The sequence below is a fragment of the Hippoglossus hippoglossus genome, chromosome 13 (assembly GCF_009819705.1).
Source record: "Hippoglossus hippoglossus isolate fHipHip1 chromosome 13, fHipHip1.pri, whole genome shotgun sequence".
Lineage (NCBI taxonomy): Eukaryota > Metazoa > Chordata > Actinopteri > Pleuronectiformes > Pleuronectidae > Hippoglossus > Hippoglossus hippoglossus.
Genome location: NC_047163.1, coordinates 14,300,716 through 14,325,366, shown reverse-complemented (window position 1 = coordinate 14,325,366; position 24,651 = coordinate 14,300,716). Strand labels below are relative to the sequence as shown.

At 41.4% G+C, this 24,651-nt stretch overlaps 1 protein-coding gene across 3 annotated transcripts; it reads right to left on the bottom strand.

The window, feature by feature from the left end:
• Window positions 1-1,919: 1,919 nt before the first annotated feature.
• On the bottom strand, window positions 1,920-24,461 carry golim4a (golgi integral membrane protein 4a). Of its 3 annotated transcripts, none has more exons than XM_034605217.1 (16): window positions 23,767-24,461; window positions 14,942-15,016; window positions 14,608-14,657; window positions 13,925-13,978; window positions 13,512-13,662; window positions 11,849-11,931; window positions 11,397-11,480; window positions 9,342-9,524; window positions 8,968-9,246; window positions 7,659-7,945; window positions 7,182-7,258; window positions 6,850-6,920; window positions 5,846-6,055; window positions 5,693-5,761; window positions 5,392-5,481; window positions 1,920-3,038 (listed from the first exon to the last, which is right to left on the bottom strand). In XM_034605217.1, exons 1-16 carry the CDS (start codon window positions 23,951-23,953, stop codon window positions 2,883-2,885), a joined length of 2,106 nt encoding a protein of 701 aa, XP_034461108.1. In that variant the 5' UTR covers window positions 23,954-24,461; the 3' UTR covers window positions 1,920-2,882. The 3 variants fall into 3 exon arrangements, with proteins under 3 accessions (XP_034461108.1, XP_034461109.1, XP_034461110.1); XM_034605218.1 differs by having other exon boundaries at window positions 9,348-9,524; window positions 23,767-24,040; XM_034605219.1 differs by lacking the exon at window positions 5,392-5,481 and having other exon boundaries at window positions 23,767-24,040.
• Between the last annotated feature and the right edge of the window lie 190 nt (window positions 24,462-24,651).

Here is a 24,651-nt window from a genome sequence, read left to right as displayed (position 1 = left end):
AAAGTCTGTGGGTGTAAAATAAAAGCATCTTTTCGTAGCTCGGAGCTTCATCAGCTTTCAAGTAAATCTCGCACTGGCTTTAAACGGCAGGTTTGGGGATCGGTGGCAGTTGTGTGGGCACGTGTCTCTAGATAGACTCTGGCTGCAGGCGATCAACATGTTCAAATTATTCCTGCCTGGTAATTCAGCCGTGAAGTGACGACGGAGTGAGCGTGGAAATGTGAGGGATGTGGAGGAGTCACCGGCGTCGCTGTCCAAATGTGCGTCTTCTATGAACACAGTAATGAGACACCTGTTACTCTCCTCCACCAGCGGCTCTGGAGGTGATCAACATTCTCACAGCAGCAGAGGGAGGATGACAGAGGCTGTGCGGGTGGATTTAGAGAGAGAGAGGAAGAAAGATGCTGAGGGAGGAAATGGAGAGAAAGAACAGGAATGATAGAAAATGAGTTGTAGAGAAGAGAGTCTGACAGAGAGAGAGCGTGTGCTGGGGACAAATGTTCATGAGAGGAAATCGCTGTTCTCGGTCAATGATTTTCATTTCACTTTCCCCGTGTGAGCAGGTTTCAGCCACAATCCTCTCATCACCTCGACCAGACAGAGCAGGCATAAGGACCAGAGCTGGCAGGCGTCAGTGCCCAGGATATCTAAACTCAACAATGAATATTTATGATCTTTCTCCTCCTGCTTGATACATATTCATGATCACCTCGTCTCTGTTTGAAAACAGATTTGACAGAACAATTGCACACAGCTGAAGACGAGAGTGAGCCTGCTGCGAGTTAAGAACACGCTCAGCTATCGTTTGAATGGTCAATGCAGGAAACAGCAGGAGTAGAGCATCAAACCACTTACTGTGGAGCGCTCGGTATTTGGGTTTGTTGTGTAGAAATGATACAAAACGCAATGAAATTGTTGTCATGAGAAAGCTAAATTAAAATGTAAAACTGAAGATGTATTGATATAATTTTAAGTATCGATCTTGAAACTTCAAACTACAATTCTATATTAAAATTAGGATCCCCGCACTGCAGTTGTATGACTCCACCAACCAGTGCAGTTTCTGTGTACATATTTGTACATACTTCCCCCCCCAAGATTCATATAAGGTCACTGTGACCTTTGAACACTGAAACATAATCACTTAATCTTTGAGTCCAGATGACAACTGATCAAATGTAATATATCACATTCACAGGTCACTGTGACCTTGACCTTTGACCTCCAGCACCAAAATCTAATCAGTTCATCTTTGAGTCTGAGTGAATGTTTGTACCAAATTTGAAGACATTCCCTCAAGATAATCTTAAGTTTTCATGTTCAAAAAACATAAACATACTTTGTGAGGCCACTGTGACCTTGACCTTTGGATCCAAAAATCAAGTGAGTTAACCCTTCAGTCCAAGTGACTTCTGCCAAATGTGAAAGGATTCCTTCACGACGTTCCAGAGTTTCCACCTTCACAAGGCAAAAAACTGGGCTTTGTGAGGTCACTGTAACCTTGACCTTTAACAACCAAAATCAAATCAGATCATCCTTGAGTCCAAATTAATATTTGTACCAAATTTGAGACAGTATCTCGTTCACGAGACTGGGACAGACGGACAATCCGAGACCATAAGGCCTCCGGCCACTGGCTGTCACAGGGGCATATTTCAATGTATTTAAACCATCAAATAAATAGGTAACTAAATATAAAACTGCAAGTTTTTTCATATTTATATTATTTTATTTTTCTTCATATTTCATTCATCATGTTTTAGATAAATTGGCCACTTGGCGATTGACTGCACTCTTGTAGTTCCCTTTGTTGTTGCATCAGTCACAGGTACGACGGACGAGTAAAGGTAAACCACAACCTTGTTCTAAACCTCTGAGGAATGGTCTGAAACAGGAGAGAGAACACAGTCACCTTACAGTTACCTGACATCCTTCTGCCTCTTTATTCCACTCACCATCCAGGTGACAAACATGATTTCATACAATCCCACCACTTTGTATCAAATGTAACTGGCAGAAAGAAACGTACAAATTGTCAGCATTTGTTTTACTATACATTGTACAGTAGGCTAAAGGTGTTGCATTACATTGCACCAGATTTTGTGAATTATATTCACACCAGCAGTCGACATGAAACAGCTCCCCTGCTCCTTTAAGGCCACGCTGAAGCAATCTGCAGTGTTGGTTTCAGCACTAACTGGCTTTCCTATTGAAATGATTTAACAAATGTAAAAATGTAAAAAGACCAAGAAGAGTTTCCCAGAATGGAAAGGCACTTACATGTCAGAGCGACACAAAATGGCTTCACCAGAAATGTCTGAAATATCCAGTGGAAACGTTCAAGCATCAAGAAGTCGATAAAAGCCCTTCAGTCAGGGGGAAAACGTCTCGCGATTGTCAGAGTTACGATGAACAATAAATAACAGGAAATGACTTGATCGACTGGAATGCAAGAAAATAAAATCTGATCTAAAACAAGTATAAAAGCCTGACCATGACAGCATTAGAATAACATCGTTTGTTTTGGTTTCTTTATACAAAAGACAGCACGTGATAAAAATACATTCTCTGTCTGTCACAGAACCAGACAGGCGATCAGGCAGACGTGCGAGAAGACAGAAAAGAAGGGAAAACATATTCAGTATACATCCAATTTCCGTCCAAAAGATTCTGTCCGTTTCCACAGTATGAGCTGATCAGTTCCAGCCCCACAGTGTTTGGAATCGCCTCCCGTCCTCCAGGCACAAAATCCCAGTTTTTCTAAGTGGGATTCTGTCTGAATGGCTGCGATTATTCCTTTGAGAAACAAGAGAAGGACAGACCTGATAGGCTGTACTGGCGTTCAGAAAAGGCACTGCAGCTGGTTCAAGTCTGCGTCTGTCCTACATCTCCGCCCTCCGATTGGTTCCCTTGTCTCGACCGGCCCTTTCCTCGTCGACCTCCTCCTCTTCCTCTTCGTAATTCTCTTCCTCGTTGTTCTCTCTGTCTTTTCTGTGATTCCCATCGTTTCTCGGACCTTCCTGGTGTTTTACTTCCTCCTGGAGCAAATCACAAGCACAAAGCAAGATGATTCAACATTTGTTTCCCACTAAATGATGAATTAAGATATATTATTTGTCATCATGTTTACCATTTAGTCTCAGGCTCCTGTTTTTGAATTGTAATCAACTGATTTCAAATATAAAAGGCAAACTAACACAAATGTTGGTTTTGTGACTCTGCACCAGGACAGTGAGTGTTTGTATGTTCTCTCTGCTTATCTGTCGACAGCACTGTAACACACAGGAGTGTAATTCTCTTGTAAATAAATGAGAGCAGAGACGTTTGTGTAAGAGGTTCACCTGGGACTCCCCTGCCAGGTCGACTGTGCAGCGGTGCATGAATGGAGCTGAATAGAGGGGAAGCTTCACTGAGCTCAAATTACAGAGAAACATAAGTATGTTTACTCGTTATGTGACTGACAGTGTATGAAACACAAGTCCGTTAAACAAGGGGGGGCGACGTTAACGATATACATGAACTTAATTGAACTAAAACCACTTGTCAACATCTGCAAATTTGTTTAACTCATTTTAGTTAAGCATCTTTGGTAAAAATGTCCTTAATATTTATCTTTAAAAAATATCACAACCAACACAATAAAACAAACTAAATTTGAACATTATTTGTATGTACATGCATAAAATGAAACTTCAGCCACTCTCAATCAAAACAATAACAAAGAATCTAGTTTGATGACGTCGTGAATCAGCAAAGGATCATGGGAGTAGTCGCAAATCATGTTCATAGATGAGTTAATGTATTAAAGTTTTATTCATGTTACGCATTAAACGGCAATGAATAATGGTGATCCATTACGAGTGACCAATACAAACAGTGGAAGGAACAAACTGGCTAGCAGTTTGTTTTTCTTTCTCAATACGTCATTTGCCCCAGAAGTTACAGCGGAGACAGTCAGAGCAACGGGCAAAGAGGATATGATGCAATTAAAAGGCGATCGAAAAGAAACTTCCTGTTACCTTGAGTAAATTTAGTGATTTCTCTGGCTTTGTTCATTGTTGGAAACATTTTGGATTTTGACAAAAGTCAACAATAAATATAACATTAGTGTAGCTGTTTTTAGACATTCTAATGAAGAATAGTTACATATTATATGTTTAAACAAATATTCAATATATCAGTTTTATAGTTTTTTAAATCATAAAATATGTGTGAGCTCCTCCATTCAAACAGATTTCCTCTCAGGTCAAATTGAATAATCTAGGCTCAGGTGGAAACCTGACACTTCGACAGACTCTCCACCTGATCTCCCTCATTTACCAGGACACACATGAGGCCTGCTTCAAGTTACAGGGGCAATACACACAATACGCACACGCACAACTGCAAACACACACACACACACACACACACACACACACACACACACACACACACACACACATGAATCCCTGTACAGCTAAAATATCAGAGCAGTGTATATATTTCCAGATGGACCACCAAAACATTTTATGGCTGGTTTTTGCTGTAACTGTTTCAGGCTGTGATGTTCTTCAATAGCTGGGATAAGGCCTAGATGATAAAAATGGATTCCTCAGTTAAACTGTAGAAATGTGAATGAATTATTATTGGATGCACAGTTCCAGTCTGCTTCAACCAAGACACAACTCAGCAGAATTTGGAATCCGTGGAGATTGCTGGGATGCAGTTCCTCTAATTGCCACTAGGTGCTGGGTGATTCAAGAATACCGATTGTAGGGACGTGAATGTGATTGTATAAAAAGATCGACCACAAGACAGCGGCCCAATAGTGAAGCGCAAAGTGCCCCCTGGTGGCTGGCTACAGTAAACCCAGGCTCCTCCATGTTAGTGGATGAGACATGGGCCAAACTGAAAAGTCAAACTAAACGTCATGATTGACAACTGAGACTGACTCGCTATTGGTCAAGTTAGTGTATCGATGGGACCCCGATACTGCTTCCTGACCTCCAATGCACATCAATGACATAATCGGCTCAAGATGGAGATGTACGATTGAGGATATTTTAACTTCATTTCAGGAGACATGTCCATCTTTATATACAGTCCATGGACCAAGTGTAAGAAAAAACCCAACCCTCTCTTTTCATATCGAAAGTTAAGAAAACATATGTTTTGACATCGGGCCAAAACTGCACACTGCTAACTATGTTTGTAAAGCCAGGGACAGAGTGCATTTCAGAGGAACTGCCTGAGCACCTTGGATAGAATTTTTTAATAATTTTTGAGAAAAAAAACAAACAAAAATCAACACAGTTTAAGATGTGGGAATAAAAAGCAGTAGTTAAGAAGTGTGAATGCTTAGAGAAAAGGCCAGAAGCTCGCTGAGTGGTTCCCCACAGATGAACCTACTTGATCTATGTTCTCCTCGTTATAGGGATCCTCTCCTTCATCCTCCCCCTCCTCTTCTCTCTTCTGCCCACCAGCGATGTCCTCCGGGACCTTTAGAGCAGCAGTAACAAGAGAGAGTTCAATGCTCGACTGATTTTAGGAGTAAGGAATGAAAACAAAAGGTCTGGGACCTGTTACACATATTTGTGTAGAGTTTGGTGTAAAATCTGCCTTTTCCTGCTTGTCATTTGTTATTTTCTCTCTCTCATCTGTTGCTTCTGTCAATATGTAAAATGTGCACCTGACTGTGTGTATTACCCACCTCATCCTCTACTTCCTCCTGGTACTGGTCGTCCAGCGTGTCTTCCTGTTGATCTGGGTTTCCAGCCATCTGAACACACACACAAGTTCAGACACTCCCTACACAATCTCTTCAACATTCTCTCGTCTCATTCTTCCCTAAAAACATACTCACCACCAGTTCCTCCTCCACAGCCGGCTGTCGAGGGCCGGGGTGTGCGTCTATGTGCTGTGCTGGTGCTGCCGGCTCCTCTTCCTCGTCTACCACCTCCTCTTCCTCCTCTGTCACCCTGTGCTGAGGCTGATCATCCCCGGCCTCCTCAAACTCATCCTCGCCCTGGTTGTTGGGGTCGTTCTCGGGGTCAAGCTCACCATCTACATCACCCTTCACAGGCAGAAATACAAACAAGGTAATATGGTAAAATAAGGAAGAGATACAATCATAATGGTAGCGGTGGGTTGATAGGTGCATGATAGAAATATGCAAAAAAGGTGCATAGGAAGATGTCAGAGTAACTGAATATGTTTTGGCAGATTGAGTTGTTTTCAGAAATGTTTTAGACCTAGAAAATGTGCCAAAAAAAGTGGGTTTGGACATTTTCCTGGGTAGTGAATGCAGGAGGTAGGACACAACATATACATTCTGCTGAGGAAATCACCTGTTTTAGTTTACAGTACATCAGTCTGGTGTCGGCCCTTATCACCAAAAGCTCTTGAATCTTGTTGTTTTTCTAAGTTGACAACTTCTTTGGTGTGTTCCACGTGTATGACATCTTTTTCATGCCAGGATTTTTTTGTTTTTGTTTTGTTTTCTGTTCAGTTTTGTTTCCATCCCATGATAAAAATGTAATAAAAACGCCCACTTGCAAGCTGTGATTTTTTTTATATTTTCCTGTTGTATTCTCAAATGGGCTCATTCAGACATGTATTTGTACATGTTACTAGGGGGCTGGCAGGAAAAGTTCAGAAAAATGTCCGGGGCAACTGACTCCAACATTTGCATTCTCACAAACTTTCAGGAAAATGTCAGTTCAGTGCATGTCTGAAAGCAGCTTAAGTGTAATGTAATTCTTTAATTAAAGTATTCAAAATAGTTAAAGAGTGGAGGAGGTGAAATGATGGAAGGATGATAAACAGATGGAGTGAACAGAATGGATGGATGAATGGATGTACATTCACCTGTTGTGATGGCACTCTTTGATCTTCTCCTTGTTTGTCCTCCCCCTCATGTAGCTTATGAGCATCTCCCTCTGTTTACACACACACACACACACACACACACACACACACACACACACACACACACACACACACACACACACACACACACACACACACACACACACACACACACACACACACACACACACACACACACACACACACACACACCTCTCTGAGCTTAGACTCTGACCAAATTATTTCAGAGAATATTTTAAAACTGTGCAGTTCACATGATGTAATAATTTACAATCTGTCTATTTCATTTACTGGTAACATTTCTGTCTCACCGTCTTCATCGTCAGTGTGACCATCTTCTTCTCCTTCGACGATGTCATTGTCCATGTTCTCATACTCTGTCTTCTTCCTAATGACAACAGTGACAGTCGGCAGTGAGAGAGGCACAGGCTCTACAAGCCACATCAGACAAGAAACATGCATGTGACCTATATAGTGTTTAAAAATGTACTGCTTCCCATATTGCAGTTTATTGTTTAATTAGAGCATCATCAAGAGACTCATTAGTTTGGTGAGTGGAAACATTACAGTCAATTATAATAAAAAAGGAGGATGGGGTTAATCAATGCCAAATTGAATGGCTTTGGCATCCTTCCTTCCAGAGATCAGACGAGGATAACCAAAATAGCCTAAAAGCTGGACAAATGAAACTGAAATGATCAGCATTAATAGACACCTCTAGGTTAAATGCGGAAGTATGTTTTTTGTGTCATTTGGGCAATTGCCTTCCAGCTGATTTGAGACCTGACCTTTGGTGCTCCTCTCTCAGCAGCTGCTCCCGCCTGTCGGCCTCTTTGTGCTGCTGCTGCTCCCTATCCTGCTCCTCCTTCAGCCGCTGCTCCCTCTCCATCATCACCTTCTTCCTCTGCACTCGCAGGGCCTCCTGTCGCACATGGATCTGCCTGCTCTCCGCTGCCCTCTGAGCCTCTAGGCGCTGCTGCTCCTGCTGCTGTTCATACGCCGACTTCACGTGCTCCACCTGGGCATGCGCCCCGTGCTGCAGCTGGTTGTCCTGGTGCACCTCTGCATGGGGATCCTTTGAGATGACAAACAGATGAATAAAAAAACTAAACTAAACACTCATTTGCTGCAAATTGAGACAAACATGAGCATAATGATATAATTTATTCTTAGATAAAGTTCAGTAGATGAATGTAACAGTAAAAAACAATGAGCACAACACATAATGAGCAAATTGCCAGTAATCAAACACTGGAGAAAGGTTGTTATTCATTCCGGTTCTTCATTTTTAGCCTGCACCCTATGTTTGTAATTGTGGTTGTGTAAATTAATGGTCCTTACAAAAGCTTTTGGAATCTTTTCAGTAGATCACCTCCATAAGCAGCCACGACACTCAGTACAATTTAATCTTATGGGGCAACTGCGACAGTGAACAAGCTGTCCACTTACATTTTTTTTCACCAATAAAAGGCTGAAATTGTTATTCTGCGTTTTTGCTAAGGGTCTGGCAACATTACACGACTCACTCAATAAGAAGTCTCACTGTCAAGTCTCGTGAGACTTGCTGCAGGAAGGTGGAGGTGGAAAGATGCATGAGGAAGTGAGTTGGAGAGAGGGGTTTGGATTTTACTGAAAGAAACTATTGTGGCTGAATCTTTTTCTGACATGGAAAATTTCAACTTGGATTGCTGTCATGACTTGTTTGAGCCGCAGTATACAGACGAAGAGCTCCTACAAAGAGAGACAGTCACAGTTGTCCCATAACATTACATTGTAGTCACTGCCACTGTGTCGTGGCTGCCAGCGGAGGCAATCTACTGGACCAATTCCAAAATATTTTGCTAGTACTATTCAATCACAGTTACATTTGTAAACAGGGCTCAGGTTAAAACATATCACAATTCCCGTTTAATGATCAGCACTTAAATTTGAGCAGTAGCTGTGTCCCTGATATGACAAGGATCACATGGTTTAACAAGGTTTATGTCTTAAAGTTTAAAAGCACATGACAGTTACTCTAAACAAGATATACAGGAAAAGGGTTAGGTCATGTGTAAGGTCAGTTTAACCCTGTTTATATAAGATTAAAGTTCTGACCGGTTGTGGCTGATGTCTCAGTTGGTCCAGTGCGTTCTCATCTGGCTGTTCCTGTTCCGGCTCCTCTCCCTCCTGCTGCTCATCCTGTGGATGGTCGGGGTCCTCCTCCAGCTTCTGAGGCCGTCCTGCTTGAGCCATCTCCTCCTCCGCCAGTTCCCTCTTCCTCTCTGCCTCTCCCTCTCCATCATCCTCCTCTCTCTCTGACAAGGAGATATGAGGTACAGTGGGGCTGAGCTTGGTTTCGGACTGGGAGTGCACCGCCACTACTTGGTGGCCCAACTGAGATGGAAGCAAAAAGGGAAATATATAGATTTGTGTGTTTTTATATACCTTTTGTCCTCGTAGTAAAGTGATACCAAAGACTTTTATGTTACCGTGTCCTGGTGATTTTCAGGGGCTGGCTCCTCTTCTTGTATCACAGCCTGCTGCTCTTGATAGATGTGGGATTTGGGTGCATCTGCTTGTAGTTCCTGGGGGGCGGGGTTTTGCTCAGGTTGCCTCGGGACAGGAGCCCTGTTGAGGGTTTCCTTTAGCTGCTTGAACTCATCCACCTGCACCTAAAGGGAACAACACTCACAACGATTAGCGAGGGAAACATGAGGGAGCGGTGTCATCCAGTGGGATCCTAAGTCTGGTACCACTGTACAATAACCTTATAAAAGAGTTTAGATTGTAATTTAATGGATGTGTTAAATAATTTACCAATGTTTTACAAATCAGTTATAACCTATTAATAATAAACTGTTGGCTTTGGCTGTGTCTCAGTTAGAAAGCAGAGAGACAAATAACTCTCTCTTATCTTTAACTGCTGTACTGTTGAAGTGTTTGAGTCCACAAATCACTTTTGGAGTTTCAGGGGTCAACAGTGTAGCTGATTAGTGACTTATCTTCAGACGTAAAAAAACAAGAGAAAAAACACAACATGCCTTCAAACTGCTTGTTTGGTGTCAAGTGTCTGCAAGCCCCGGAACGAGGCCATTTCCACCAGAAGTGGCTAAGCTAGCGGACGTTAGCATTTCCGACGGTCCCTGAATACACCTCGTCGGAAGATATCAGAGGACATTCTTAAAACTTAATAATGACCTCGCTTCAGGTCGAATATGAATGTCGGGGTTTCAGGCAACTTGGATGACACCACACGAGCAGTATGGAGGCATGTTAGGTTTTTTCTGTTGTTTTATTACGTCTGAAGAAGGACTCACCATTGACTTCAATTTTATTGGATTCTGCTTTAACAAAGTTTACCCCTGAGACTCCAGAAGTGTTTTTTGGACTCAAACACTTCACCCACCCCTCCATCGGAAGAGTGGTGAGTAGATAATGAGTGAATTTTCATTTTTGGATGAACTATTCATTTAACACTTCCTTGTTTCCTGAGGTGAAACAAACATTTCTCTTCTAACAGACCATATACTCCACAGTAATAAACCACTAACTGACACCATTCTTTTATACAGCACATATACACAAACCAGTACTTTGTAACCAGGCCACATGGTTAAATTCTAAAAATTATTTCTAAATTCCTCCTCTCTTTTCGTCTGCTCCAGTCGCTCCATTATATCTTTCTGGCTGATTGGCTGCAACATCCTTTAGATGTACTGCTCTGACAGCCCTGGAAAAAACAGAACCCCTGGAGTGACGGAAAGAGTTTTGTGTATGTGCGTGTGTGTGTGTGTGTGTGTGTGTGTGTGTGTGTGTGTGTGTGTGTGTGTGTGTGTGTGTGTGTATTGTGCTCGTCCAACTGGAAGCGCTAATGAAAAGCAGCATAAGCATAAAATAAATTAGCAATTGCAGACAGAGTGAGAGAGAGCGGAAATGAGAGGAGAGTCAGTGAAAATCCATGAATGGAGACAGAAAGGAAGAATGTCTCGGTAGAGTACTGTACATTCAATAAACCATTCAAAGATCACTTCCCAGGAGAATATATTACATCTGATCGATCAAAAAAACAAAAAAACAAGCAACGCATCAGGAATCTTTTTTCCTGTTTGCTGGTGATTTTACAATTCACTGGAATAAACATCTCAGCTTTACAGGGAGGGTTAAAGTAAGGTTATAACTGAGAGGACTGCAGAGGAGAGAGGAGGATGGTTCAGCTGCTCTGGGGACGTGATGAAAGTACAGAACTTACACAACTGGTCGCATATCATAAATAAAGGAGGGTGCAATCAGATAAGTCACATATAATGTTCAACATTAACGAATAAGCCATTTTCCCCCCAATTATTCAGCCCGGGTCTCTGTATATTCTCTGCTAACATGCTAAAAAACAAAGTTACACTTGAATGAAACAGAAATCCTTTATCTCTCAATTCAACTAATTGTCTATTATTTCCTCTGAGACTGAAAGCAGATATTCAGCATCAATCAGTATTCACAGACTGCAGTGAACAATGAGACTGCATCTCTCTGCTGCCTGCTCCTACCTGAGCTGCAGCCAGCGCACTCTTGTGGTCTTCTAGTGTCAGTGACAGCTGGTTGTGCACTGCCTTCAAGTCCTGATGCTGAATCTGAACACACACACACGCAACCAAAGAGCAGGAATGAGACATTCATTTTTATGGCAGGCTTACAATTGACCATTTATTTCAAATGAATTTTAACATAACATGTATTTTTTACAATTTTTCAGGCACTATTTCATGAATCATTACTTAATTCATCCAATTTCAGATGGCACACATTTTATCTTTCTATGTTTGAAAAAATAAGACTAAAAAGATGAAAAGATAAGAGAAGCTAAGATCAAACTTTATCACCAGGATGTTATTCTGTAATATTTTTTGCATCCCAAGACGTACACAGTTTCCAATTTAAAAACATATAACCAAACACAAAGCAAGTACATATACACAGGGCTCAGTCCACATGTTCTCACCTGAACGTCCTGAAGCTGTACATGAATTTCATGGTGGGATTTCCTCAGCTGTTTGTTCTCCTCTCTCAGGTTAAAATTATTATCTGCAGAATGAAAAACACATGAACAGAAAGCTTGCAACTAAACAAAAAAACAAACATGCAACAAGTACAATATTTTCCCCCTGCACTTGAATCAAGGAATTCCTCACAAACAGCAGACCAACTGTCATAGTCGGCAACCACTGCTCCTCCACCCTCAAATTCAGCACAGACTCCCCACAGGGAGGCTACATCCATACTAGGTTTTCATTTGAAAACAGCATTTACAAACTAAAATGAGCTCTGATCACGCAAGCACTTTGGCTCCATAACAATTTTAATCCCTGCCCATTAGGGTTGGGTACAGAACTCGGTACTTTTAAAGGTACCGACAGAATTACGCTGGTACTACCGGGTACCGATTCACGCTAATCGCCAATGCCAAGTTTCGGTACCTGTGAGCGCATCTGGGTGACAGTATTTAAACGTGAGTGAGAGGGAAAGAGAGAGAGAGAGCAAGACCATGTGACTCACCCCTGGAACGTAATCAAGCCAAGCTCATTTCTGAACAGGGCACACAGTCAGAACAATGGCGAGTCAATGGTGCAGACACCTAGGGAGCCATGCACGACCCCAGGGCACAGACCCAGAGTGCACACAGCCCGGCCACAGCTACACCAAGGCAGACACCCAGGGAGCCATGCACAGCTCCACTATGTTCACTTGCAGTGTTCATTTGGGTCTTTTCAAACATGTTTGGATGGTAAAAATGTTGTTACCAGCTCTGTCAGTAATTTCTTGCTACTCTGTGTCTCTATGAATCGTGCCGCGCACTGCACCAAACGAGTCGAGCCAAACCGAGCACGCCCAACCATCTCCTCCGGCTATCCATACATTGACTAAGTTTACAAAGTGTGTTGTTTTTACCCAGTCTGAGTTTAGTCCGATCATCACCGATCCCAGTCCGATCACACTGTTTGTGTGTGTGAGTGTGTGTCAGCACGAGAGAAGAGCTGTAGTATGAATGAAGGCGCAGCTTTGAAGAAAGATTTGACTCATTGAGGAAAAGTATGGATCATTATGTGGTGATCAGTGCTGATATTGAGGCGTCATTTCAAACAAATCAGCATTTCAACATAACGTAGAGAGAGACAGAGAAGTGAGCAGCGAGTCAGTGTGTGTCTTCAAGTTGCGGGACTATCCTACACACCTGTTTTATAGTCAGCAATCACTTATGGTGATGAATTTGGTCTGAATACACATATCACATGACTATTCAAGTATGCTGGGCATGCCGGTGTAAACAGGGAGCCTTTCTTTGTTAGTTGCGGAAAGAGCTAGGCTACAAACAAGATTGCAAAACATAAGCAAAGATGATTAAAACCACTTCTTTTTTATCCTTATGACTCACGTCACAAACCCTGCTTCCACTTGTGTTCACATATCTTTAGCAGCATGGAAAATTAAATCCTACCATTTTAAGTAAAGCTTGGTACTTACCACGTACTGAATGTGAAAAACTATTTTTTTTCTGGATCTAAATATAAAACATTTGGTTTAAGACCTGCAGTACTTGATACAACCAGAAGATGGAGACAAGGTAAGTGATGATGACACCACTACATAAAGACAGAAGACTGCACCTTTGAGTTGGGAGACTTCCACGTCTTTGATTTGCTGCAGCTTCTCGTAGCGGTCTTTGTGTTCGTCCAGCAGTCGGCCATGGTCCTCGCCCTGCGTTTGGTGCTGCTCCTGCAGGCCGTAGTACAGCTTCTTCAGGTCGTCATGCTGGTTCTGACAGAGAAGACAAAATAAATCCACTGTCATCATGTGGGTTTGATTTTCTCCTCATAATAAAATCACTGAATCATCAACCCTGAATGAAAAACAGACCCTTCCCCCAACCAGGCATTGACTTCCTCACTAATACAAGAGGAAGGATGTAGCTGTGAGGTCAGGGAGAATGTGTGTTCAAATGGCAGAAGGTTAAGAGGATATCTGCGTCAGTGTTAGAATAGAGAGAAGCACATGTGCGTGTGTGTTGGTAATGTCATACCTTTAACATCTGATGTTGCACTTGTAAAGAATTTAATCTGCTGCCGGAGTCTTGCTGTTTCAACATAAAGACAAAAGGTTACAAAACTCAGTGACTTTGTGGTTCAGGCTTAAAGTTACTGTTACAACAGACTATAGAGAAGAGGTGAATTCAAGCTGGTCGTGTCAGTTACAGCAGCACAAAGCTGCTGTTTTACACACCAGTTGAGAAGCAGCTTAAACTTTCCTAAGAATTAAGGCCTTTGCAAACTAGATGTGTTTTTTCGTGAAATTAATATATTTCCTGTCTATATCCATTCAATGCAAGCTTTCATATCAGCAACGTATATTTGCTGAACGATATTGCAGCTTTTATTTTGTTGGACAAAGGTTTCACTTGCGACATGTCCAATCACAACCAAACAGAATGTGTGTTGTTGATATTTTGAAGCAGTCGCACTAGAAGATGAACAACAATAACTTCCTCCTCTGTCCAGTCTGATATAAAGTATATCTATACCTTTGTCAAATTAAATACTTACAATACGCTAGAAATACGTCCAAAAGCAGCTTTGATACAGTATAAGCTCTTGAATTAGTCGCTATTTTGTGCAGTTTATTTGCATCCCTGTTGATATGCAAAGGCCTCAAGTTTTATAGATGTACAGATGAATAAAAGAAAAAGTAATTATGTAAAAAACATACCTTCTCCTTGTTCAGTGACTGTTGTGCATCGAGTTTATAACCCAGATAATCTAGAAATCAGAAGAGATCAATCTTATTTTATGTAACTTTAACAAATGTAAAGTAAAACTATGTGGAGTATGAAAATAGTCAAGGTTCACTGTTCAACAATTCACTCATTTATTTGGCTGATGCCTTTACCCAAAGTAATCAACAATAATACTATAACCAAATGTTTTAAATATGTATAGCAATCTGATATTTATTCTACCACCACATGATATGCAGTCACAGTTTGAGGTATGATGAATTCCCCAAAATAATCAGAATAGAGAATAGAGGTTATTTTTCTCACCTTCTTTGGCCTTTTTGTGGTCTAACCTCTCCTTCTGCAGAGATTTCTCTAACCGGGAGCGATGCTCATACACCACTACACAAAGAAAACACAGATGGAGGGGATGAATAAAGGGAGGAGAGAAAACACAGACCTCTTGTTTTTTGGAAAATAGACAAAAAGAAAGCTGCAATAGCAATAAACAATTGCAATAACATATGCACTCACTACAGTTTAAAATATCAATTATAGAGAGAGCAGAGACAGACAGAGGAAATGCATATTATGGTTGATATAAGAGTGCGGTGTGATATTTATTCAGCCACATTGATCTCAGGGATGTGACGGCTCCTCCATCGACAGAAAGCTGTGGTATTCCTCACATCTGTGGTGATTTACAAATACTTTGTCTCAGGCTGCTGTGCCTGGTGGCTTGAGTCAAAGAAGTTTTTAAGCAAAGAATCACCTTTTTTCCAGACAAGTTTAAATAGACGTGATAAAATAGTCCAAAATGTTCCTTAATAACCTAGAAGCTCTTGTATGCCTCTTAATTTGAAGGGAGATCCTCTTTTTATTCTTAGACACAATTCTAACTTCTGTCCTCTCCAAACTCCAATCACTCGGTCTCAAAATATACATTTTGTATTTCCTCCATTTTTTTTAATCCTTAATCTGATTCAAAATTAAGTTAAAACGAAGCAGAAATAATCCATGTGGGGAGTTATGTCCACTAGGCAGTACACAGCCGGTTACAAGATGGAAATAACAGAAAACAGCATCAAAGCTGATACAACACACAAACAATGCAACATTTAAAACATAATGGACATAAACTGCATATAAAAATGTATGAAGTGTCTCCACTTCCTCCACTCCATTTGGAGCCAGTAATCGGGGGATGGAGCCGTGGTAACAAGGTCCTGCTGATATTCGCGATGGACCAATCACAAGTCACTCTCAGCTGTCAAAAATGACATTTCCTCCCATTTTTGTAGCATCTTATAACTAATTAAAACATAACTAAAATTAAATCTTGAACAAACATCAGTGTGATGAAAATACCTAAAATGACAGAAACAATCTTTGAGAGAAATTTATTTGATATTCACTTTGACCTTTAAGTCCATGCTCCACCTACTAACATAGAGGAGACTGGGTTTATGACCTATACTGCAGCCAGCCACCAGGTGGCAATCGAGACACTCTTTTTCAGAGGCATGTCGTTCACTTATATATGGGCTATGGTAACGGTAGGTTTACAAGCTAGTAAAAACCACCAAAAACGAAACAAGACTAAACATGTTACTGATTTGAAAGGTAAATTCTTATTTAAAAAATGTTTTCCCCTTAACTCCTCAGATTTTAACAGGCTAACAGGCTGTCTTTTTCAAAACTGCACATCAGCACATTCTTCTTTTGGATTCTGCAACCTCTTTAACAGTGTTTCAGAAATGTCATACCTCTTTTTGAGAGACTTCCTGATCAGCTTTAACACAACTGTAGCCTTAGCATTGGCTCTGCTGATTCAATTTGAGCCAAACTAGCTGATAGATGAGCATATTACATGTTAATTGGTGATGTAGACGCTTTAAGGAAAGAAGACAAGAAAGCAAACGAGGCCTTCCAGGCGTATCAGGAGAAATATTTTGTGTGGGAGAGAAGGACTTTGGACACAAAAAAGCTATGACTCACTTAAGGAAAGGAAAAAAACAAAAAGCATAATATGGACACATTAAGAGATTAATTTACTTCCTGCAAGTTATACTATCACGTATATCAGTAGGACCTTGGCCTCCATCCACGATTCCTGGCTCCAAATATGTGAGTTGGCAGCGTTTGTTTGTTGGCCCTGTTGTACTGGACACTATTGACACAGCATTTACTAAGAGGAAAGAATGACAAATTATGGGGTCGTGGTTTATGAGTCCAATATAATTTAAACCTTTTATGTTTTTATAATTTGGTAACTTTGATAGTAACAGTAAAGTAACCGTAAATGCTTTGTCATCTTAACCTCAGTTAATGTGTTCTACAAATGCATTATCACTTCCACATGAAGAAGTTGACAACGGTCGTAACTTCTTCCTCTTTGTCACATTTTCTCTCTCCTGACCTGGGCGTAATGGGAGGTCAGACTGATCATGTGGCTTTTCTTTCTTTTCAAGTGCCAACTCAATAGACTCCAGGATAAACTTATACAGTTTTGCTACACAGAACAACGTTGTAAGAATTTCACGACGAAGACAAAGGAGAAGGAGTGAAGGAAGGAGAAGCAGATGAAGGCACAGAGAATAAGCAACCAAACCAAAAAAAGAAAAGAGCGAAACAATGACACAGGCAGAAATATGGCAAACTAGGAGAGACTGAAGGGAGAGAGACATTCATGGAAATACACAAACCAAAATAACAGGGTGAGACAGCAGACTTGGTAAAGTAAGTGGTGGTTATCCAAGCTTATACAGCAGAAAAAATACATTCTAACAGACTTCATAGCTTGGTTTGAAGTTTGTTTTTTTCTCCAAAGACAACACTGCTTTCTCAAACATCTGCCATCGTCTTCACACCACTATTACTGGATTACTACAATTTGTTTTGGCAAATAAAAATAAAAAATTCAGCTAAATCACTCAATTGGTCGTACCAGTGAATTTACTGATGAAATATTGGAGAACTAGAATGTCACTCAGTAGAGTGCATACCACCAAAACCCTACAGTCCCTTTAAAATCAATCAAGCTGCACCAAATTGCACACACTTATGGGTATCAGTTCTCTAAATATGTTTTTTTTATCAAGATCCATGAATTATTTCATAGGACATATCATGATGTTTAAGAAAGTCAAAATCAAAGAAAGTAAAAACAAATCCTACAGGTTGTTTTTTGGTTCATGTCCCATCCTTTCACCAAATTACATGGAAATCTGTTTGTAGTTTTTGCTTAACCCATCTGACAAACAAACCAACCAATGCAAGCCAATGGACAGAGGCGGAGACATAACCTCCTTGGCAGAGTGAACGAATCAGTTAACTTGAACTTTGTAGCTATCACTTATTACACACTAACACTGACAGAGAGGCTATCAGTGTTCGCTGCAGTGACCACTTCTCAGTGTTTTATGAGCCTGTGTCATGTTCATAATCTAAATTCATATCACAGCCTTAGAAAAGTCTGATGACGTTCTGATTTAATTCCTGGGGGTGAAATCCAACTCCAAATTCTTCCTTTCCTCTGATCCTGATCAGATGGACGTCCAGAGCATCAGATTACTGGTGTCTCAGTAGATGAGGCCATGTTGCTCTTTGCTTAGCTCAGGCCACACCACACACACACACACACACACACACACCCACTCTCTAGGGGATGACATGGACAAGTTGGGCAACAGCGACAAAGAAGCTACAGTCTAAAAACGCATGTCATTTGACTGTGCTTCTGAATTATTAAAACTCACTAACATTTCTACAAGGACATTTTTTATTATTTATTAAGTGTGTTCCATTTAGAAACTCAATTTCCTTGACATTAACATAACAAGGTTAAAAATCAAAGATGAAGTGTTGAATTGAAATATTAAAATGCATTGTCTTTTACTTTAGTCATTCAAAGCATTCAAATATTAAACTAATTAAAAACCCAAAACCAGAGATTACCTTACAGTCGATTTCATCAACCTAGTTTAAAGTAAACCAATATAACAGAACATGTTCAAATAAGCTGCTTTCAGACATCAATAACTTCGAAATTGTTTTTTTTATTGGAATTTTATAAACATCTTCAGGAGTTCATGTCTGAAAAACAGCTAAACAATTATTAATTCAGTAAAGCTGGGCTTTACTGTCTATCCAGACTGTATTGTAATATATAAAATTGAAAATTTAGCCAATAGTCTTGATCTTCTTTTGTTTTGTGTGCAAGTCTTCCTTTGCTTCGTTGCAGTTTTCTTCTGACCACCGCACCAGAAAAGAAGATAAACAAACGACAAGGTGCAGCTCGACCCACGCCTACTGTACAAAGGGTCTACAATTCCCACAAAGGAAAACCTTCCAAAGACTGATTCGTTTTACACCTGTCCTTATGTCGTTCAAACTTCAATGTGCATTATTGTTTCGGGCTCACACAAATGAAACATTTCCCTCACAGTGTGGTTAAAGTGCATCAGCAGAGCGAGAACAAGGGAGTTCTGTATGGTGGTGACCTTTACTGGCCTACTGGCTTAGATGTAGAGAAGATTGGATTGGTTAGAGTTGGCCGGGGTGTGCACTGCGAACACTATCAATCACACAGGGAAATGGGCTCCAGGATTTTGTCTGCGGTTTGTTTATATGCGTGTGTGTGTGTTCTCATTCATACACCCACTGTACTACCGAGCACACACACAGGGGACCACTTGCGCAAAGCCCAGGGAAAAAGTATTGGGAGTTTCAAATTTCCTCCTTGTATGGCAGCGTTCCTTCTATCTTCTACTAAACATTGACCACATAGGAACCTTTATGCCCAGTTATTATACATTCTAACATGCATGTTTGAGTGGTGTTAAGTCTTTTAAATTAAAATTGTAACTCAGTTAATTGGAGAAACCTTAAGGCAGTTGAGAACCTGGTAAGAAACTGACCTCCTGTCATCGGCCAAATATACTGGATGAAAGTCGAAGGACAGACAGATTTAGACCCTAAGAGAAGTAGTGTGGAGACGGTGGCCTGTTCAGCATGCTAACGTCAGTCCCCTGGAACCGACTGATGTAACAAGATCCCAGAAACAGATTGGAGAATAGATTTTACCTGCGCTATTTTACATAAACTACAGGTTTATATTATATTGTGCAGCACAATGTCTTCGGATGTGACTTGATTTATTTTCAGGTCACGTCTCTTGTTTTTATTGCTCATTTCTTTGGGATTAGAGTTTGGAAGACACTCTGCATGACAATCTGACTTTTTCATTTTTGTCAGGAAATGCAAAATCCCAAATCAAGTCCCATACTTTGGTTTAATCCAGAAACAGAGTGCATTTCTAACTGTGGCTTCGGGGGTAGAGAGGAGGTAGAGAGCGGCTCTTTCACTAATCGGATGTTCTGTGGTTCGATTCTAGGCTCCCCCAGTCTGCATGTTAAACTGTCCTTTGAGCAAATTGCCACTGACTGCTGTGCCAGCATTGTGAGGATGGTGTATGATTGTTAGACAATGCTCTACGTATTTCAAGCGCTGTATGAACATGTTTTTTTTAATAGGTGAATATGATCTGTAATTTAAAGCACTTTGAGTGGTCATGAAGACCTAATCACTAGATAAATGCAGTTCATTTTAATCAAGAAACAAAAGTATTTACTTCCTTTTATCCCATGAAGGAAAACAGACCATTACATTCACATGAGCATGTTCATTACAATAAACAGAAGGCGACAAAAGTGTTGATGATATACTATTTTGAGCCTGCTGCAGTTTCATGTGTTTGCAAACGGCACGCTGTGTCATTGTGAGTGTGTGTATGTATGATTGTGTGTGAGGGAGTGAATGGGTGTTAAATCATGGGGACACATTTGTCAGAGTGCAGGCAAAACCACAAAGTGCCAGTTGATGCTTTTAAATGACTTACAACCGCCAGCCTATGGTTATAGTGGGAAACAGCGAATCAATACATCCAGCTCACAACCCCCAAGCTATGGCCCACCTCTAAATATAGGACAGGAAAAACTGCAATCAACTGTCGGCCAATGGATGTTGAATGGGTTCGACCCTGTGATTGGCTGAATGATCCATCGCTTCACAATGAAAGTATGGGTGTGGTGCCTAGTGTAAGCGATGCAAATGGGGTTAAACACTATTGCTTTCTTCGAAGTGTCACACTATACGGTCATGCTCTAAATATATCAGATTTTGTGCATCTTTTGAAAAACGAAACAGAAGCCATTGGTATACGGTTGACCTGGAACGGACTGAAAGCTTAGCTTAGTGACCCTTGTCTAAGAAATCTACATTATAAAACAAATGTGAGGGACTTTCTGTAATGGAGGAAAAGCTCCCTTTTCTCATTTAGGGCTGCCAACATGGAAACTCGCAGCTATTCATAACCACCTGTGAAGTCAAATTTACTCTTTAACAATTCAAATTTGGCACAGGATGCTTCACATGATGACAAAACAAACATGAGGCCTAAATCTGTGCATGTGGCTACACACATCTGATGAGTAAAAAGCTAGAGGACAACACTATTAGTCAGACTGCTGGACCCAGCTGTGGATGGTGAGCTTGAGATAACTACCTATTAGGTGGATCAAATGCCAAATAAAATTATCAGGTCTGGGCTCAAACACCGACCCACTCTCTGACCCCCTGATGTGACCACACACTTTGTTCTGAACGAGATGAAGTCATGTAGGAGTGGACTCTCAGCCTAGCTGTTAATTTTAAACCAAGGGCCTAATGGCATGACACAAAACCTCACATCCTGTCCGCAGAGCATAGTGTGTTTATGAGTCTTTATGGGGAGGGAGCAAATCACAGAGGTTACTGTAGTAAAGGACTCTTTAATCTTTTGTAGAGGTGTGGTGTGTAAGAAGTTCCCCAAGTTTGATTTTTAATAGAAACGTTACATAGGTAATACAGAGGAGCATACTGTAAATGCACTAACGCTGAGTGGGTGTGACACTGTTTACCCCACATGGCAGTAAAGCAAACAGATCAGTCAATGTCTGTGGAGTTTTGACTGTTAATGTGGGTTTTACTGTTAGTTATTATGTTTCTTGGTTGTTACTAAATAACTGGTGACTGTGCCAATCTTTAATCTAGATACGCCACTAGAATTTTAAATAAAGGCCTGGAACCTACTGTGCTGCCCAACATGTATTATACCTGCTGTTTATTATCTGTGTTTTATGATGCAGTATCACATGGTTGAATTACTTTTTAAATCTTTTTTTTTTATAAAATAAAGGTGTCTGAATTTTGACTACACTGGTAGAAAAGAAAATGTGATAGATGAATTTACATGAGTGTGTGTGCATGTTTGAATCAAAGCTGCTTGTGTGTGTGGACTGTGAAATGAGGGGATTGTGTACTTGCATGTGTGTCAGGTGAATTCTACTTGGTAGTTGTAGTAATGTCCATACGTCAAATACCAACTCCCACAATTTCTATCGAACAATCCCTTTGTTTATCAGTGCGTCAAGCAAGCTAGCTACCTCAGACAGAGACGTTACAACGATAAAAAAACATCCAACAAACCAACCCCTCTGAGAGGGCCAGTGGGTGACACGTACGAGAGCACACACACACACACACACACACACACACACACACACACACACACACACACACACACACACACACACACACACACACACACACACACACACACACACACACACACACACACACACACACACACACAACTTCCAAAGTTGTTTTTTGTTCTCTTATTAGTGATTTACATACTTTCTTCTATATATTTATTTATGATGATATGTATTTAAAGAGAGTTGAACTGCTAATTTGAATGTACTGACGTGTTCATACAGTTCCCTGTGATAAAGACAATGTTTATCCAAAAACATTTATAGCTGGTATTGTCACATACCTTTTTAAGAGATCTATACCTGTGATTGTTTTCAGAGTAGCCCGTGCTACAATGCTATCAACCTCTGCAGCATCAGTGCCATATATACTGTATATATACTGTATATATAAAAAGTTAAAATACATCCCTGATTGGAAACAAGTGCTATACAGTCCTCTGTAATAACACAATCACAGAAAGTAAAAGGGTCTTTGCTGTTAACAGGTAGATGATGATGTGGCAAAATCAGAACAATACCGTCTTCAGTGGCGTCTGGACACTGAGTGGCCATTGCCAGGGCGGTGCAGGACCCAGCTCTCTAACCTATTTTAAGACTTTTTAAAAGTTTAAACTATATATAACATTATGCTTCGTCAGCCTCTTCTTACAACTGAGGTGAGTGTGCTCTTTTTCCCCTCCTGCTATCCCAGCTGTGGCTAAAAGAAGCAGATGTGGTGGCTGACCTCATGACTTCAAAGTATAATAATGAGTATACTGTTAAGGTGAGCCTGGGGGACACAGCCACTACAACCAGGTGTGTGTGCGTGTGTGTATACCCTTTTTTATGACCTCTTTAGGACCTTTTCCTGCATCAACACTGACCTTGTCAGGACCAGTAGTCCTCATGGGGACCAAAGCCTGGTCCTAATGAGGCAAACTGTCATTTCTGAAGTCCTGGTTAAGATGTGAATTGTGGGTTAGGTTAAGGTTAAGTTAAGGTTTTGGTTTGTTTACAATAAATGGAAGTCAATGCAAGGTCCTAAAAAGGATGTGTGTGTGTGTGTGTGTGTGTGTGTCAGCCTGTCCAGCCTGCAGTAAGCACCACTTATTCCATTAAATGTCATTCTCTTTACAGTAGCCCTATGCAGAAGGCAGACATGTCCAGTCCGGCTAAATACCAACACCATGGACTAATCTGCTCAAACCTTAACCTGCTGGTTTATCACAGGATTAGAAAGCCACCTGAGGTCAAATGTCAAACACTGGCCCTTGGTATATCATCGCCCTGCTAACCTTTGACACACAGACAAATCACAACAAAGCGTTTAATCTCACAAAGTTTCAACTTTCTAACGGGAATAACGCCGAACCGATCTGTGGTTCTTAATGAACTGATGCAAGTACTCGTTGGTTGGTTTTAGGGAGGATGGGCGTTTGAAAGCGACTACGCAAACTTTAAAACTGCAGTTCTGTGATCGGAGTCTGGCGCCGCACTCACGAGTTCCCACGCTCACCTCTTCACCTGCGTGCAGACCGAGCACCGGTCAATCACCTCACACTTCGCCGTGTTTACCTTGGAGCTGAGCCGACAGGGACTCCTGATGCTGCTGGTACTTCAGCGCCGTCGCCTCGGTCCTCCTCAGCTGCTTGTGCACCTCATAGGACAGCATGCCCCCGTACATCATCCCGCAGACCACCGTGAGCAGCAGCAGGCACTGGAAGATCCTGCGCTGCCGCCGGGAGCACACCCCGTTCCCCATGTTGGACCCTCAGCGCTCCCCGCTGTCTGCGAGAGAAAGCTCCGTCTCTGCTGCTGGAAACTTCCCGACTCAACTTTTCCCCTTTTTTTTCTTCCCTTTACCTCCCGGTGAAGACTGGCGCAAGCCCACCCACCCCTCCCCTCACTTCCCGAGCATTCCCGGGCAGAAACAACACGGGTTACACGGTGGTATTTCCCCCGGTGGACATACTTTCCTCCGCTTATCGACCCTCTCCTGGAACTTCAAAGTAGCCGCTCAGATTTTCTCCAGACTTCACGTCAAACTTCGGCGGCTCTAACGCAGCTCAACCCGGGGCTGACGGCTCCTCTGCCCCCGCTGCCACACTCTCACTTCCCCGACGTTGTTCAAACAAGACAATGGGGAAAAAAAATAATAAAGACACTTCAAGTCCTCGACGCGGCCTCCAGAGCACCTTTAACTTCAGATACGTGTCAGCCCCGCAGCTGCCTGCTGCCATCCCACTGCAGCCCCACAGGAAGTCCCGCCCCCGGCTCCCACCCTCGCTGCTAAACCCACCAGCGATTGGTCGCCACAGAGCTCCGTCAAAAAAGTGGCCAGGGAAGTGAGGGTGGGGGCTTGTTTTTGTTTTCCAAACAGGAATGAACAAAATTAATTGCACGATGTTGTAATAGAGAACAACACATGAACAAGGCCTCGTTAATCTTAAAGCTTCAGTG